Genomic DNA, 19120 nt, shown 5'->3' on the forward strand with positions numbered 1-19120 from the left:
CAAGAGAAGTGTTTAGATGTGAGGCTCAACCCAATAGGAATTTGAGAGGACAGCTCAGAGCCCTGTCTTGGAGCGCTGAAACAGAAGAGCTTACAACCCCATCTTGAGCAGTTCAGTTCACACCTCTCTCTGGTGGTAGTATAGAAACAAATTTCTCACATTTGTTTCTCTGGATTATTTTTTGGAGGAGCTGAAGGGCAGAAAAAACAAGTTAAGAAACTCAAACTTTATTTTGTCTTTATCGGTGGTTCCAGACTTAGCCCATATTTCTACCCTTCCAAAGCATCCAGTCATCTCAGCACACTAGCATGAATGAGATGTGGCTAAAACCAAGTAACGTTGAATGACAGCCACCCCCAACCTCACCCATTGTTGGCTCCCAGACATCAGCCAATTGGAAAGGAAAGAAAAAAACACTTGGGTCATTGGCTGACTTTTACAATTGACCCCAATGCTAAGCTAAGGGTCTTGACATCCTGACTTGCTATTTCTGGGTACCCGCTCTAGGAACTGTCTGGATGGCAGTTGGATCAGAGAGGCTAGACTGGGAGTCTTCAGCTTAATTAGAAACACAGAAGGCCAGGGATGCTTGGCTGCCTCAGTTCGAAGACCTGATATTAATCTTGGGGTCGTGAGTTTGAGCCCCATGTGGGGTGATTACTTTTTTTAAAAAAGCAGAACAAAAAGAGCACCTGGGTGGTTCAGTCAGTTGGGCCTGACCTTTGGTTTCAGATCAGGTCATGACCTCATGGTTCCTGGGTTCAAGCCCCATGTTGGACCTGTGCTGGTGGCATGGAGCCAGCTTGGGATTCTCTCTGTCCCTCTCTGTCTGCCCCTCTCCTGCTCTCACAGGTGCTCTCAAAATAAATGGGCGAACTTTAAAAAATAAAAATAAAACACACTAAAGGCCTGATTAATACTAGTCAACTCTTGGAGTTGCGGGGTAGGGAACTCAACATAAATTAGGTTCCAAAGCCTTCTGTAAAAGGACCCAAGGATGATGGGAGCAGCAAGTAGACCAGGGGAACGAGGCATGTGGCCTGAGGGAGAACAAGGAAGTTCTTTCATGGCAAGGGAATCGGGACTGGCAGGAAAGGGAGGGACCCTATAAAGTCCACAAAGCTTTTCTGTGAGATACATACTTTGCTGGAAAGTCTAGCTGGAAAACAGGAGCAGGGCCAAGATTCCATGGAGGCCCGAAGCCTAGGCCAGGTCCCCCCTCAGATCCCATCACCTTTCTCTGAGCATGTTCCATGGACACAAGTTCCACAGTAACCAAAACCTGAGGTTGGGAAAAAGCATGTCTTTGTTTACATTTGCATTTCCCAGAAATAATTTGACCAAGGAACATTTTGCAAACACCCATCACTGTCTCATGGATTGGAAATTCTAAAAACTTCATTTTGGAAAAGGTTTTTCTCTTTTAGGAAGCCCTCTTAATTGCCTCAACTAATTCACCTCTCCCTTCCTGTTTTGTGGCCTTTGATCACATAGGTAGATGCCTGTATGAATTTTATTCTGTAGTCAGTCTCCAAGGTAGGTGCAAAGGGCAGCTGTATCTAGCTTGTCTAGAGAGGAACAAGTGCCTTGAGACAGAGGAATATGCTGCTTTGCCTGCCTCTGTGGCCCAGCCCCGACGAATCTTCCAGGATTGGTGATGAGGAGGGTGGTACAATTCAGCAGTCTGCCTTTCTCTCAGGTACACCCCCAAACCAGATCTGGGAAGAGCATCACTCACCTTGGTCACTGTGTCCTCTTGCCTGGGCATATTCATCCTCAACTGGACCCGGACCCCAGAATAAATGATCTTTGGCCAGGGCTGGGGACCAGGAGCAAGTAGGTCTAAGTGTTCGTGTGATTGTACTTGACTTGCCCTTAACTTTGAGGGAACTCTTGTGTTCCCCTTCTGCTCCAAGCAATCCTAGCCCCCCAAGGTAAACTTTCAACCAGTCATTTGGGGCCTTTACCCCACTGCCTCTTGGCTATACATATTTACTCAAACCACTCTGCAACTGGAATAATATTTATTTTTTTACTTGGCAAAAAGTCAAGTGCTACATTTTTAAAAACAAAATCTCAAACAATCAAACGTATTACCCATCACAGAAGAGGGTCTGGCAACAGTACAAAACATCCTACTTAAGATCTTTTTTTTTTTTTTTTAATATACAAGTTGGTTTAAAATGATAGAAGTTCTGTGAGAACTAAGAAATCTACAGCCTGTAGTTTAAGAATAGAAAAAAAATTAAGACAATTAAAAGATCTATAGTATCCAGCATTTTACTTAATTCCCTGTTTATAGCACCTATTTCTCTAGGTTAGAAGATGAGAATTCTAGAACCTGTGGTATGTGCCTTGTATAACCAAGATAGGGTGGACTTGCTGTCTCCTCCCCCACCAGCCCCCGTTACCAAGGAGAAGGCACTCTTTTTTTCCATCTCCCCACTTACACCCAGAGCAGAGGGGGATAACTGGGAGAGCAATTTAGAAATGAGAGTGCAGGAATAAATAAGACTTTTCCTTTCCCCCAGGATGGGCTGTTGACAGAAGCAGAGTATGTGCTTAGAATGGAGGAGGAATTTGTGGGTGGGAACAGCTGCTATCTGCAACATGATGCGTAAAAAGCAAGGAATAACTGGACATCACGGTCAGTCAGTTGCCTGCAAGTTTCACAACCTCAGACTAAACACAGTTCAAGGGAGGAACAAATTACTAATCACATCAATGCTTTTACATGCACAATGTTGCTGGCTCTAGGCCACCACCACCACCCTGGGGCTAAGCCAACAGAGTGGGAGAGGTGGCTTCAACCCCAGCCCCACTGTAATAAGAAAATGAACATTCCACACATGAAGCACTCGCTACACACAGATAAACCCCTGCTTACCCCCACCCTCCTGGACTGAACCCAATTTAGAAAAGCAAAGCAAAACCCACAAGATTAGAAGAAAGGCAAAGGAGAAGTTTCTCCACAAAGCCAAGGGGACTGAGTATGTGAATCTTAGCAAATGTAAGGCCCCCTGCTCCAGGCCCCTGAGATACCATATCAGGTCTTGTTTGAGGGAAGGAAAAGGAAGACCGGGATAGGGATTCTCTTTACCAAGTTCTACCAATGCTTCTGCAGCCTCGAGAACTGCATCTGGAGACCCTGATGTTTTAGGGGAGTGGCCACTGGCTCAGTAGATGGGAAGATGACATGGAAATGACACAGAGAAGTGTTCTCACCTGGGGAACACAAGGTTGGGAAGACAGGTAGGGGACGGATCACCCTGGAGTCCTGGCATGAAAGTCACCAGGAAGCCTGCCATCTAACTCAAAGGGTTTTCCTGGTGGTGACTGTTTTTCTTTCTGTTTTTACTTCCTATAATCAGTGCTGTTAGACTTTAAAAAAACAAGATAAAGACTAGTCCCAAAGCTGACTCTGTGAATAAAGTTGTTTCTTTTATAAATATTTTAATTACAAGTAATTCTTACTCCAGGTAATTTCAGTGACACACGGTATTTGCAGGCACACAAGTTCTCTCTCTCTCTCTCTCTCTCTCTCTCTCTCTCTCACACACACACACACACACACACACACACACACACACACACACACACACACAAAGACAGCCCCCAAACTTTCACAGAAAGTCTGACAGCAACCACATAATTATAAAGGAACCCTACCTCTCAAGAGTGAAGTAAGGGTGAGAATGACTATGCCAGCCTCTGCCAGAAGCCAGAGAGGGGAGAGTGTGTGTCACTTAAAGAAAAAATACAAATAAGAATTAACAATGTTTGGTTGAGAAGCCAGAAAGAAAAAAGACAGAAGAAACTCTGATTACCAAAAGCGAAAAAAGGAAAAACCAACAAAAAACACTTCAGATTTCTGTACAGAGCTTCCTGTCAAGTGCCTAAACCATAGGCAAACTCTTGTGTTCCCACTAAAATGAGGGCCTCAAACAATTGGAAGAAAATCAAAAGAAACAAGGAAACTAAGGATGGAAGTTAGTGTAAATCTCTACATTTTGGGAAAGAGTTAGTTGTCATTAACTCCAGAGCCCAGCATAGTTTCCATGGAGCCCTGAAGGGAGGGGACCTCCTGCCACAAAGAGTTTCGTTCCGGACGAGTCGTAGCAGTGGGTGTAAACAGCATTGGGGAAGAAATCAATGTCCGAAAAGTAATTCCTCCATGTTTCGTCATGATTCTATGGGAAGAAAAAGAGATTGTTAGCACCTCTAGGCCATAGGGCAGAAAAGGGGATAGGAAGGGACAGGAATTCCTTCTGGTCTCCTTAAGAGGAGAGGGTCTTGCATCTAACCTGATGTCAGGAGACTGGTGCTCATGGGAACTGGAGCCTCATTTTTCCAAATGAACATTAGGGAAAAGTGAACAGGCTGAAGAACTGCTATACAAACCTAAGGTCTTCTCAGGACAGTTGGAACCAAACTCTTCAATAATAATTCAGTAGTGGCTACGGTGAGGGGGGTTCCTTCTGCTCTACTATCACCTGGGGGTAATCCTAAATCAATTAGTGTGTCTTACTGGGCCTCAGTTTTCCCATTAACATGTAGACGCAGAAGCAAAATCAAGGGAAAGTGCCTTTCTCTGCTCTAAGGAGTACCTCTTACCAGTGAAAAAGTATGTGACTAGCTGGTGTTATCAGTGGGGGTGGGAGCAGATGGGTAGACTGAAGACAATTTTTCTGTCACTGTTCAGTAACCATGTCAGGCACGGTCTTACTCACCAGCCAGCCCTTGCCAGTGGTTAGTTTCAAATTCTCCCCTGCTAGTCTGGGCTTAGACCCATAACAAGCTGAGAGCCTCTCTTCCAGGAATCTCTGAGCTCGGATGTCATAGAACAGCAGGGAACCCTGCCCTGTGCCCACAGTGATGATATGCTCATAAAAGCTCACTGACCGGATCCCTGAGAGAGAAAAAAGGAAAGGGCAATGAGTAGGGAGAATACACACTTGACAGTCTGACTACCTGAATTTCTCTAGCACTGAGTTCACATGGCACCCACATACCAGACAGTGCCTTTTCCATGGCAGGTATATCTCATGCAAAAGCCTTAGAATGCTGATGCCACACTGCCAATCCATGCACTAACAGGGACCTTCCCATAAACCTTAGGGAAGTGCCAGAGACCAAATGATGCCTAAGATCTTTTAGCCTAAGACCTTAACTGTGCCCTGAACCATCCTGCCTCCCCTAGACTTACTGTGGAGTCATCTTTCATAACTCTAAACTGTTATATGTAAACTCATAACTTCTTCACTGTGTTTCAAACCTATACTGAAACAGGGTAACCTGCATATTTATATATCATTATATTAATAAGGACTTTTTCCTATCTGACCTAAAAGCCCTATCTGACACTGCAAGAGGTCTTTATCTGGTACTGTGTCTGTGGATCAAAGAAGTGCATGGGGTACGAAGATGTCTCTTGGCACATAGGAAGTGCTTGATGATATTTGTGGAATCAGTATTTCCTTATTAGTTATGAAAGCTACTCCTGTAACAGTAACCAAAATATCTTATTAAAGCTTTATTTTTTTAAGACTAATTTTTTAAAAATTTTTTTCAACATTTTTTTTTTTTTAACATTTATGAGACAGAGAGACAGAGCATGAACGGGGGAGGGTCAGAGAGAGAGGGAGACACAGAATCTGAAACAGGCTCCAGGCTCTGAGCTGTCAGCACAGAGCCCGATGTGGGACTCGAACCCATGGACCGCGAGATCATGACCTGAGCCAAAGTCGGACGCTTAACCGACTGGGCCACCCAGGCGCCCCTCATTTTTTTTAATTTTTAAAAAATGTTTATTTATTTATTTTGAGAGAGAGAGAAAGAGCAGAGAAGGGGCAGAGAGAGAGAGAGATGGACAGAGAGAATCCCAAGCAGGCTCCACATTCAGAGTGAAGCCTGACATGAGTCTCATGACCTAAGCCAAAATCAAGAGTCGGTCACTTAACCAACTGAGCCACCCAGGTACCCCTAAAACTTAAACACAATTTTTTTTTAACTAATCTCTACACCCAACATGGGGCTTGAACCTACAACACCAAGATCAAGAGTCACATGCTCCACCCACCAAGCCAGGTGCCCCTCTTAAAGCTTTTTTTTTTTTTTTTTTTTTAATTTTTTTTTTCAACGTTTTTTATTTATTTTTGGGACAGAGAGAGACAGAGCATGAACGGGGGAGGGGCAGAGAGAGAGGGAGACACAGAATCGGAAACAGGCTCCAGGCTCCGAGCCATCAGCCCAGAGCCTGACGCGGGGCTCGAACTCACGGACCGCGAGATCGTGACCTGGCTGAAGCCGGACGCTTAACCGACTGCGCCACCCAGGCGCCCCATCTTAAAGCTTTTCATTGCAGACATCATTCCAGCCAACCCTAATCACTCTTCCCCTTAAAACTCTCATTACACACATTATTCTCTCTGCCCTGAAACATGAGCATCTTAACTAAAATTGAAAACAAACCCCAAACAAAAGCCACTTTTGCAATATCTGAATGAAAATAAACACTACTTGAAAGAAAGAGGCTAAACTGTAATTCTTATTGTGCCTTTTAGGACTCCCAGGATAATGTAGCTACATTTTTGCATGAGAAGGGGAACAAAGTGAGATGAAGAAAATACACTCTGTTAACTTGAATAATCTGTATTCTAGTCCCTGGCTGTTCTTCCACCAATCCAGAAGATACTGAGCATGGAATTTAAATGCTCTGGGTCTCAGTCAGCTCATCTATAAAACAGAGTTATTAACACTAACCTTACCTTTTCCTACCTGCTTCTTACAGGGTTCTAGGTAAGATGAAATAACATGTCAGATAAAGATATACTGAAATCTTAAAGTACAGTACAAACATAATCTTTTTATTCCTTGATAAAGAAAGAGTGCTCTCAGAGAAAATATGCTATAAAAGATGGAAGGCTGAAGCTACAACTCACCCAGTGATCAGAACTAAACTATTTTCTTCAGGTTTACTGAGGTATAATTGACAAACAATACACTGTACATATTTAAAATCACAATCTGAAGTTTTAACATATGTATATACCCATGACACTACCACCACAATCAAAATAACTAATATATCCATCACCCTCAAATGTTTCCTCATGCCCTCTGTAAACTCCTCACTGTACATCATCCCTTGGCATAAAATGATTTTTACAGTTCAGATGGGGCACCAGCAAAAAACTACCATAGGGCAGAAAGTCAAGATCTATGAAGAAATAAGAAAACCACCAATATCCTGACTGTTGGTTTCCACTGAGGCTTCTGTGGCCACAAATTTGTCTGTGGTGTTTGAAGCTCTGTTGCCATCTGCGAGTATTTAAGCTCCCTCCATGTGTTACCAAACACCAGGTTCCATAAAGATCACGATTGTTGTTTGGAAATCAACACAGAAACTGAAAGTCAAAACCCATCTGCAATGCAGCTATAAGCCTCAGGGGCATACCAGGACTCTTACCACTGCCTCGCTCCCTGGAGCAAACAGACTTGACGTTGTATGATGGCTGCCGTGGATCCAAGAAGGAGACATGAGCTTGGGAGCCCACTGCATACACCGACCATTCACTACCATAGGCCAGGCACACATTCTCACGGCAATATGGCAGTTTGGTGGAGAGGAGCTGAAAAAGAGAGAGGAAATGATGCACCCATGGCAATACCAGAGAGTGTACTATAGGGCACTGTTTTTAGATGCCCACCTGTGTGGGTTTCCTTCATACACAAGCCACACAAAGTCAGAGACAAAAAGACAAGCCCTGATTAAGGAAATAATGCCCTGTTCTACCCCTAAGTAAATAAGAGAAAGAGAGGGTGACTGTTAATAAGAAATAAGATCTAATACTGAAGAGGACTGATTAGGGGAAAAAAGGTTAAGCTGGAATTAAATAATCAGAAGCAGAAAAGCCTAGACCTACAGGTCATTTCCAGGGGTAACCCCAGGGCACTAAAGCCAAGGTCACATTGTGTTCTCTGCCAGGACCCTCTCTGCCACCACCCTCCTCACTACTCTTCAGATAAAGGGGCTAATTTCTGGCTATCCTCAGCCTAGGTTCCCAATTGTATGAGAGTTGTACACTACAGAAAGCACACTCATGGGCCTGGCTCAACCCTAGGGAACACCAGTCAGCCTTAACCCTTAAGTCAGTCCTCAGCAGGTGCCAACTGCATGTAAGGCACCAAGCAAGGTCAGCGGAGCTCAAAGGCTGCTTCACATGAAGGAGTCAGTAATTCCTGAAGCTCTGCTTCTTCTTGAGGACGAGTCTATAACAGAAGTAATAGGCAGCAAAGGCCTCTGGGACAAGAAGAGGGCAAATAACCCACAGACAGGTTTGACTTTATGCAAAAGTTCCTTGTAAAGATTGTAAATCTTCTCATTACCTATTATTTCAAAGATGGTTTATATTAGTTTAATTAATTTTCAGTTGCCAGTGATTCCTAACTTTTAGGTTTTCCTGCCCTTATGACATGCCAAATGGCCAATAATCCATAACCAAATACTTAAATGCCTTGTGGATTGGAGGACTGCTAGTTAAAGGAGTCTTTCAGTAAGTCCTTGCAATGTGAAAGAATCACCACCTCTGATCTCTTTAAAAGACTTAAAAGAGGCACATCAGACTCAGAATTCCATGCACTGTGCAATAACATGGCCAGACCCTTGGAAAACTGATGCTTTATACAGAATGAAAAGGCTTAGGGAGAGTTTTTAACCAAAAGGTAAATTTTTAGGTAAAACCACTAAGTCATGTTCATCACACCTTAGACAGTGTATTTTCAGCCTTCCAGAGATGAAAGTAACCATCCAGAGACACTGCTCCCAATTCCTACAAGAGCAATGAAAAAAATAGGTTATATTTCAATCTGTAGCAACTAATATACAATAGTAAGCAGGGGAAGACCCTGAAGGTTGGGGTCCTCCCATTGTTCATTCTTATCCCATGAGGATTCCAGCAGGGGGGGCCAGGGATTGTTAATTGTTAGTCCATCATCTCACTCTATGGCATGCAGCTGGATAGAATATTAAATCAAGGCTGCTTCTTGGGAGAACTCAAGAAGCCAGCCAGGTTCTAGCAGTAATATAAATACCTATGGTTCAGAAAGTTCCTACTATGTAATCATTCCCATGACATCTCGTTGGATAGTTATAGCAGAGCACACACATGAAGGACAGTTTCATAAATCTCAGTGTGAAAGCTTCTATGATTGGAGGATCTAAATCTACCTCTAAGCCATAACTATGGACAGGAGATAGGAGGCTAAGGGAACTATCTTTCAAATGTGGCCTGATTCAGATTTGGGGAGCTTTTCTCCTCTTCTGGCTCTGAGTCTCCACCCTAACATTCAATACCGCCAGTTTCAGATCTGACTCAATGATTAGGTAAGACCTGCTGGGAGTGTTGATAAGAGGCAGTGTAGAATGAAAAGAACCTGAATACCAAAGACAAAAAAAGTGATCATTTTCAGAGGCACATATGAAAATCACACCCAAAATAGAGCACTTGCAAAGGCATGTGCAAATGAGAGACAGTCAAATCAGAGTGGCCCTGGGGAAACTCTGAGAGGCTGACCTACAAATATGGACCATCCAGAGAAATACTGCAGAGCTCAATGCAAGGGATGGGTTTTATAATCTCAGAATTTCTCACCAGCGTCCCTCAGCCTTCAATTCTCCATAGGCTCAGAACTAAGCTATGTTACAAGGACTGACTTGGAAAGAGAAGGGAAGTGAATCTTACAAGATTTAAGCCAAGAAGCTGAAGCAAGAGGAATAGGCTTCCTCTTTGGCAAGGTCATACCTTATTCTTGTTGTTGAAGGCCAGAGCCCGGACCTTGCAGTTGTCAGGATTTGTGTCCTCCTTGGGAATGTCCTTTAAGGCCTTGTGAGTGATGTGAGCATACACAGGGACCCGTGACACATTGTGCCTTGCATCACTTTTGGTCAACACATCGTCTGTCACCTCCCAGAGTCCCATAGAGCCATCACGTGAGCCTACAGAGCAAGGAAACCACAGATGTCAGACATACTCAAATCTCTATGGGACAGTCCTACAGAAACCAAGATGGGCTTTCTTAGTCTAGCTTTCTGGGCATCATCCTCATATGTGCTGAAGCTTGGTCAGGTGGCCCACCACAAAACAGAACAGCATACATTTTAATAGTTACATCAAAAGGATGATTCGTATAGGAGATATAATATAACCTTTAACCATTGGTGATATTTTTCAAGAGAATTATAGTTTGAGAAAGCTCAGTAATTTTCCAAGCCAAATGCTTAGGTCACTTGGGCATGCACAGGTGATGTCTGCTGGGCAGTAGAGTTTGGGAACCTCCACCTTAGAGCAACAGTGCTTAATGTCTTCTGAGTCTTGTATGCCTCTGAGAGACTTAGGAATGTTAAAAACCCCTTTCTCTAGAAAACTACACAAAATACCACATTGTACATTCAATTTTAGGGAGGTTCATGAACCTCTTGAAGGCTTTCCATGGACCTATAGGGACCATAATTCCCATATTAAGAATGTTTGGGGGCACCTGGGCAGCTCAGTGGGTTAAGCATCCCACTTTGGCTCAGGTCATGATCTCACAGTTTGTGGGCTTGAGCCCCACATTGAGCCCTGTGCTTGACAGCTCAGAACCTGGAACCTGCTTCAGATTCTGTGTCTCCCTCTCTCTCTGCCCCTCCCCACCCTCTCAAAAATAAACTTAAAAAAAAAAACAAAACACCAAAAACCTTTAAAAAAAGAATGCAAGTTCGAGGCACCTGGCTGTCTCAGTCAGTAGAGCATGCTACTAACTCTTGACTCATGTTGGGTGTGGAGATGACTTAAAAAAAAAAAAAAAAGGATGAGCATTCTACAGAAAATGAATACTTAAAAACATAGTTTTCCTTAGCAAACAATAATGAAGCACTTAAAAAACTAAAAACACTATTCTTTGAACTGAGCCCTGAATACACTGCTGGTGGCGAGCTTAAATGGGACCATCTTTCTGGAGGACAACTGAGCATCTGCAGCAAAAACCAGAAAGTGTGTGTTCCCATCTAGGAATAATGCACTATCATAAGACACACACAAAAAGATGTTTATTCAGAACAATCTGTATGTCCTATAAGAATAAGGCTATGTTATAGTCATAAAATAGAAAATCAAGAACCATTAAAAAAAATCCTGTTTTGGGGTGCCTGGGTGGCTCAGTCGGTTAAGCGTTCGACTTCGGCTCAGGTCATGTGATCTTGAGGTCTATGAGTTCGAGCCCCGCGTCAGGCTCTGTGCTAACAGCTCAGAGCCTGGAGCCTGCTTCGGATTCTGTGTCTCCCTCTCTCTCTGCCCCTCCCCCGCTCTCTCTCTCTAAGAAATATTAAAAACAAAAATCCCGTCTTAGGGGTGCCTGGGTGGCTCAGTTGTTGAGCGTCCACTCTTGATTTTGGCTCAGTTCATGATTTACAGTTTATGAGCTCAAGCCCCAAACTGAGTTCTACACTGATAGTGCAGAGCCTGCTTGGGATTCTCTCTCTGCTTCTCTGCTGCCTGCATGCACACGAGCACATTCACTCTTTCTCAAAATAAATAAATTTCAAAAAAAAAATCATGTTTTAAAATTCCTTTCCAGTAAAGTTATTTGCCAACTCTCTTTTAGACTAGAAGATATCCTTCCCATATTGCAAATCTCACGAATGTTTCATAGTAAAAATTATCTAACATGAGAGAAATACCATCCAGTTTGTGTGCATCTTTTCTTTTAAAGATTTTATTTTCAAGTAATCTCTACACCCAACACAGGGCCCAAACCTACAACCCCGACATCAAGAGTCACATGCTTTACAGACTGAGCCAGCCAGGTGCCACCAATTTGTTTGCATCATAACGCTTATGGACAGGGATTCAAAGCAGAGGTTTTATTACATATGAAATCTAGAAAAGGCCAGAAGAACTATGCATGGTTTATAATGCAAATTAAAAAATAAATCTGTACAAGTTTTGGGGTGCCTGAGTGGCTCAGTCGGTTAAGTGTCTGACTTCAGCTCAGGTCATGATCTCGCAGTTTGTGAGTTCGAGCCCTGTGTCAGGCTCTGTGCTAACAGCTCAGAGCCTGGGGCCTGCTTCAGATTCTGTGTCTCCCTCTCTCTCTGCCCTTCCCATGCTCATGCTCTGTCTCTTAATAATAAATAAACATTAAAAAAAAAAAAAAAAACTATACAAGTTTTATTATGAAAAATTCAAGCATACTGAAATGTTGACAGAATTTTACAATGAACTGTTCAATCACACCTATATTCTATCAACATTTTATTATACTTGGTAGGTACATCTATCCATATATTCATCATTCATCCATTTTAACCAACTAAAAATATGTACTGAAAAATGACTATTATTTTAATATTATATTTCAAAATATTAATAGTAGTTATCTCTGGGTAGAGATATTGAGGGTAGTTCTTATTTCCTTTTTTGTTTATCTATATTTTAAAAATTTCTTATGATTAACACCTATTACTTTTAAAATAAAGAAAAATTATTTAAAGAACTAGTTGGGCAGCATCATGAAGATTGGATTGGAGAAGACAAGTACAGAAGCAGAGAGAAAATATGGAAGGATATTAGGGGTAATTCAAGATATAGATGATGAGCACTCTAGCATAGAAAAGAAATTGTAGGGGCGCCTGGGTGGCTCAGTCGGTTAAGCGGCCGACTTCGGCTCAGGTCATGATCTCACGGTCCGTGAGTTCGAGGCCCACGTCGGGCTCTGTGCTGACAGCTCAGAGCCTGGAGCCTATTTCAGATTCTGTGTCTCCCTCTCTCTGACCCTCCCCTGTTCATGCTCTGTCTCTCCCTGTCTCAAAAATAAATAAAACGTTAAAAAAAAAAAAAAAAAATTGTATATAAGAGGGTTTTTTTTTTTTAATTATTTAAGTATAGGTGACATACAATGTTTGTAAGAGATACTTTATTTTATTTTTTTTTTCAATGTTTTTTATTTATTTTTGGGACAGAGAGAGACAGAGCATGAACGGGGGAGGGGCAGAGAGAGAGGGAGACACAGAATCGGAAACAGGCTCCAGGCTCCGAGCCATCAGCCCAGAGCCTGACGCGGGGCTCGAACTCACGGACCGCGAGATCGTGACCTGGCTGAAGTCGGACGCTTAACCGACTGCGCCACCCAGGCGCCCCGTATAAGACATACTTTAAAAAGCAGTATAAACATGGCTTGGTAATCTAAGGAGACTGAAGACCCTAAGAGGAGTTTTAGTTTTCTGGCTGTGCACCTTTGTGTGGAAGGTGGGAGCATTCACAAATATATGTCCTAGGAGAGGAGGGGATCTTGGAAGAAAGATGGTGAGTATGAATGTGCTGAGTCTGAGGTGGAATGTTCAGGGGTTGATACTCATCATCAAGCTGAACGTTAACAATGGTTAACAAGTATTGGGCATTTTTAATACAGCAGCAACTATGTATTACTTCATTTAATCCTACCAATGACCTTTTTATAAAAATGTTTATTTTAGAGAGAGAGAGACAAAGAGAGTGTCAGTGGGGGAAGTGCAGAGAGAGACAGGGAGACAGAATCCCAAGCAGGGTTCAAGTTGCCCATGTAGAGCCTGACACAGGGCTTGAACCCACAAACCGTGAGATCACGACCTGAGCCAAAATCAAGAGTCAGGTGCTTAACCAACTGAGCCACCGAGGTGCCCTCAGAGCCCATGTTCTTAAAACCTGCTATACTGTTCAGAAAATGTAGACTTGGCAGTTAGCAGCTTGAAAACATAGGATGTTGGCAGGGTATCTCAAGGAGAGATGAGAGGCTCCCAAAGCAAAGCCAAGTCCTGGCTCCCAACAACATTTAGTGCAGGTTACTGTCATACAGGCAATCCCTGTTATAAAGATGACAGGACTCGGCCTCTGCCTTCAAACAGCTCTCATTCCCCACGGAGGCAAATGACAGGGAATTCAAAAGCTTCTGAACCACTCCTGGGTAATTCTGACCTGTAACTATGTTTCTTCATTAGATTTATCTTCCTTCTTGGCTGCTTTCTATTGCCTTGCGAAGAATCGAAAGAGGAAATATTTATGTTCCCTGAGCTTTGTTAGTAGCAGTTCTAAGCATGGGCTTTGAAATCAGACCTGGATTCAGATCCTGAGTCCATCTGTCACTATTCATGTGGCCTTTGGCAAGTTATCATAAACTCTCAGAATATAAAGTTTCTCATTTGTGAAATGAGGCTAATAATGCAAACCTTTTAGTATTATTCTGAGAATTATAAGAAATAACAGATATGAGGTACTTAATTTAGCAACCATTATGATTATTTTTATTTGGGAATCTAGAACTGGGGATTGGATTTTTACATATGGGTACCCAGCAAAACTGTAGCACTCTCAGCCTACTTTGTAGGCTGCTGTGGGTATCCAGAAAGCATTTGTGTATCTCTTTATTATCTTCTCTACACTAATTTCCTTGTGTTTTTTTCTGACTTCTACCCCTGGGAAAGAAATTCCCCTAATTCTTTTTTTTTTAATTTTTTTTTTAATGTTTACTTATTTTTGAGACAGAGAAAGACAGAGAGTGAACGGGGGAAGTACCCCAGAAAAGTTGAGGCTAACATGCCATCACACATACTTTTGGGGAACAAAGCAGAATATGAATAATAAATGAAGAATGCCAGCAAAACTCCACTTTCCAGATCAGGAATATACAGGGGAAATGACTTATTCAAGGACACATGATAAGTAAGAGAAAGAGCCAATATTGGAAATAAGATCTCCTGGCCCCTGGCTGATGGTCTGTTTACTGGGCTATTTCCAATCGCACTACTACCCCTTTTCAATTTCTAGCCTCCCTCCCTCCCTGCCACACAAAAACTCCATACAAAAGGGTAATTTTACCAGATACCGCCATAGTATCACTGATCCATGCAATGGAAAAGATCCAATCCTTGTGTCCATCCTTGGAGAGGAAGAAGTGACAGACAGGTACAGAGAGAGAGGGGAAAAAAATAAATTAGTAAAATAAGGATTACAATGTATACTCTTGAAAAGCATACAGTCTGACTGAAAATATCTTTGTAAAACTGATAAAGTGATCTCTGATGATCTTAACCCATAGGGCAGGATCCCACAATTTTTAACTTCTGTCTTGAGGAGCTCAAAGCTGGAATAAAACCGGCATTCCCATGGGCAATGAACATGTCTGGTGGACACACCGCTCTGGCCTGCCACCTCTGGATGTCTTATTTGGGGCTCCTACACATAATCACCTACCTTTTCTCTAATTTCATCCTACCACTCTCCTCTTGTACCTTCCTGGTACAAGAGCTATAACTGACCTCTTTGCTGTTCCTTCTGTCTGGAACTCTCTTCCTCCAGACATCAACATGACTTGTACTCTCATTTCCTTTATGTCTCCCTGCTAAATGTCATTCTTATCAATGAGGACTTCTCTGACCATCCTCTGAAATAGCATTCTCCAACTCTCTCTATCCCCTTAATCTGCCTTTACACTTCTCCATGGCACTTATCACACTCCGACATACTGCTGGTAAATATTTATTGGTTTATATGTCTCCCTCCCCTAGAAGACAGGCTTCACGAGGTGTGGGGCTTTATCTGTTTTGTTCATTGCATGTCCCCAGTGTCCAAAACAATGATTGGACATAGAAAGCTCAATAAACAGTTGTTGCTGAATGAATGACTTAATAAACTTTGTTCTCTGACTATGGGCAGTGGGAGGTATGTAGACATTGTGGATTCAGACACAAATCCACTGGTGCTGGACCCTGAGGTGTGTTGCTCACTGCTTTATTGAACAACACTCTCAATATACCAGATACTCTCTATGGGGAATTCAGTCCTCATTCAGGTATTTCTACCCTCTCACCCCACCCCCATGCCCCTGGAGTTAGCAGAAATCTAGGGGAAACTATTCCTTCCCAGGGGGCATGTGGGAGGAGGGTCCATGTTACCTAGCAGGCTCTGTTTAAAAACAGGCTACCTCTAACTACAATTACTGGGGAAACTTACATCACCCACACACACAGGATCTAGCGTAGGCAGCCGGTAAATGGCAAGACTGTTGGGGTTGTCTCCTCCAGTGGCTAACAGAGTTCTGGAGGGATTCAGCTCAATGGCATGGATACCACAGCCCTGCTGGGTCACACCTCCAGGGTCCCGGTCCTTCAGAATGGGAATCTTGGTGATCTGGCTTGTCTGCACATCCACTACAAATAGCTACAAGAAAAGGGATAAAGAAGGTGACACAGTTTCTCTTTAATATGGATAACCCTGGGTACAAACATCCATTCATTCAATTATCCATCAAACTTTAATTAATCTCTACTACATGTTAGACCCTAGAAATTGTTAAAGGCATAGTCAGGGTTATTAGTCAAATGAAATATGAAAATAAGGAAATATAACAGAGACAGGTATAATACACTGCATGAACACAGATTAACAAGCAGTAAACTCTGTCTGGGATTCAAAGACAGCTTCAGGGGTGCCTGGGTTGGCTCAGTCAGTTAAGCATCTGGCTCTTGATTTCACCGTTCCTGAGATCAAGCCCCAGTCCCAAGCTTGCGATTCTTTTCTCTTTTCCTCCTCTTTCCCTCTCTCTTTGCTCTGCTCCCGCTCCCCCACTCTCAAAATAAATAAATAAATAAACTTAAAAAAAAAAAAAAAAAGGGCAGCTTCAAAGAGGACTTTCATTAGACTATGGACCTAAAGAACCCAACTAAAGGTTTTCTACCATTCTGGACTTATTTTATATATCTAATTCTTATCTATCCATGCAGAGAAACTTGTAAACAATTCCCAGAACCCATCATCATAACCACTATTAACTGTGTTATAAATGTTAGGTTTGCTGGAGTGACCTGAGACATATGACAAGGTAAGAGTTATTAATTATCTCACTGCTTTTCTCTAAGCACGTACACCATTCACATGCCCCATGCCTTTGTTCATGCTGCTGCTTCTGCCTGAAATGCTCTTCTCCACCTCTTTTCCAAACTAACCTCTTGCCACTCTGCAAGATTTAACTCAGAGAAATGTTTTACAGAAAAGATCAGTCTCAGAGAAAGAACAATCCCAAGTCTTTTAATAAACTCTTTATAGAATTAAATGATTCACTCTTTCACTCAGTTGTTCAGGACCACCTAAAATACCAAGTACTGTTCTAGGAGCTAGCAATGTGTCTATGCACGAGAGAGAAATAATCTAGTGTAGGAAGTCAGCTTAAAATCCTCTCAGCAGCTCTTGTGATGAAGCCAAATCACGTCAAATCTTTGTATAAAGTAACCTACTGCTTGTGCCAGAAGAAGGTCTAGGAAAGGAGAAACTAGATAGGCCTTAAATTTAAATATAAGGGAAGGAGTACCTGGAATAAGAGTGCCAGGGAGAGAGGTGCCTGGATGGCTTGGTACTTAAGCGTCCAACTTTTTTTTTTTTTTAATTTAAAACCCAGGTGAGCAAACACCACTGTAATGCCCTCAGTAGCAGAGAAAAGGGAAAATCCTGGCTGGTGAGTATGCCAGACGCTGTGCTGGGGGCTTCCAGTTACTTAAAAGTCCCCCTGGGGGACATCTGGCCATGTTCAGGGACATCTGTGGTTGCCACACCTGGGGTCGGTGGGGCTGGGGAGGCTGCTGACGCCCCACAGTGCTCGGGACACACCGATGTGGGCAGTGCTGAGGGGCAGAGACTGCTGTAAAGATGAGCAGACCAGAACTCTCTGATGGTCCCATTTTACAGATAAGGAACCTGAGTGTTAGCTCCCAGCTACTGAGAGGCAGGTGGCGCCTCTTTGCAAGAATCAACAGTAGCAGAGCAAATAAGGCAGCCTTTAACCTTCTGGTACCCAACCTTCTGACCTCACCTCACAAATAAGAGGTGAATGTGAAATCTGACAGAATCAGGACTGCATGTACTACACGATGTCCCCACTTGCTTCCTTCCAACAATTCATAGGGATGTCTTTCCAAGTCAGTGAAGGGGAATGCAGTCAGGTGAGGTCATGTTCTAATCAACACCCATATCTAAGGGACCTGGACCTACTGCCCACGTCACTCTTCGCTTGCTCACTCAAGTGTTTACTAACCACTACTGCCCACTGCATGGACAGCACTGTGAGGCACACACATGTGCTAACATCTTTCATGTCTGCTCTTGGTCCAGGACGCATTTATGCTGGTGTAAGGCAGGGATGCAGGAAGTCTGATTAAGAGCTCTCTCCACTGGAGCGCCTGGGTGGCTCAGTCAGTTAAGCTAAGCGTCCAACTCTTGATTTTGACTAAGGTCATGATCTCACAGTTCGTGGGATCAAGCCCGGGGTCAGGCTTTGTGCTGACAGTGCAGAGCCTGCTTGGGATTTTCTCTCTCTCTCCCTCTGCCCCTCTCCCATGCACATGCTCTCTTAAAATAAACAAACATTAAAAAAAAAAAAAAAAAAGAGTGCCAGAGACTGAGGAAAAATTTTAAAAAGAAAGTGGGGTGGGGAGGCACAACCTCCCCTGAATCTGTAATATAAGCTCTGAGAACTACTTAAGGCAGATTCCTGGCCTAATAGGCACCATTGCTGATGTACTCCATAGGCATTTTAAACTCAATAATGTCCAGGGGTGCCTGGGTGGTTCAGTTTCTTAAGTGCGGGGTGTGGAGCCTGCTTAAGATTCTCTCTCTCCCTCTCCCTCTGCCAGTCCCCTGCCTGCCTGTGCATGCTCGCTTTCTCTCTCTCTCTCTCTCTCTCAAAATAAATAAATAAATAAATAAATAAATAAATAAATAAATAAATAAAAATAAATAAATAAAAATATGTGCAAAACAAATTACCTTCCTTCTCGACTCCTCCCACATTCCCATCATCCAATCTAGACCTGCCAAATCTACATCTTAAATATTCTCACAGTTGGCTCCTACCTTTCCATCCTTTTTCTCATCACCTGTCTGGACAATGGCAACTGGTCTTTGTACCTTCAGGCAAGGCCAAAATCAAAACTATTCTCCACATTAAAAAAAATTTTTTTTAATATTTATTCATTTATGAAAGACAGAGAGCACAAGCAGGGTGGGGGCAGAGAGAGAGGGAGACACAGAATCTGAAGCAGGCTCCAGGCTCTGAT

General features: G+C 42.9%; 1 protein-coding gene across 1 annotated transcript in view; it reads right to left on the reverse strand.

Moving 5' to 3' along the window:
• Positions 1-2007: 2007 nt before the first annotated feature.
• The window catches only part of DCAF12 (DDB1 and CUL4 associated factor 12), a 38205-nt gene continuing 21092 nt past the window's right edge, over positions 2008-19120 (reverse strand). The window contains exons 3-9 of the mRNA XM_019424138.2: positions 16026-16232; positions 14892-14952; positions 9804-9997; positions 8766-8831; positions 7469-7631; positions 4731-4909; positions 2008-4190 (exon numbers count right to left, since the gene is read on the reverse strand). Of these exons, the coding sequence (XP_019279683.1) occupies positions 4032-4190; positions 4731-4909; positions 7469-7631; positions 8766-8831; positions 9804-9997; positions 14892-14952; positions 16026-16232 (1029 nt within the window). The 3' untranslated portion in view covers positions 2008-4031. The remainder of the gene's footprint in view (positions 4191-4730; positions 4910-7468; positions 7632-8765; positions 8832-9803; positions 9998-14891; positions 14953-16025; positions 16233-19120) is intronic.

Source organism: Panthera pardus, unplaced genomic scaffold, assembly GCF_024362965.1.
Source record: "Panthera pardus isolate Hobbes unplaced genomic scaffold, ASM2436296v1 HiC_scaffold_20, whole genome shotgun sequence".
Lineage (NCBI taxonomy): Eukaryota > Metazoa > Chordata > Mammalia > Carnivora > Felidae > Panthera > Panthera pardus.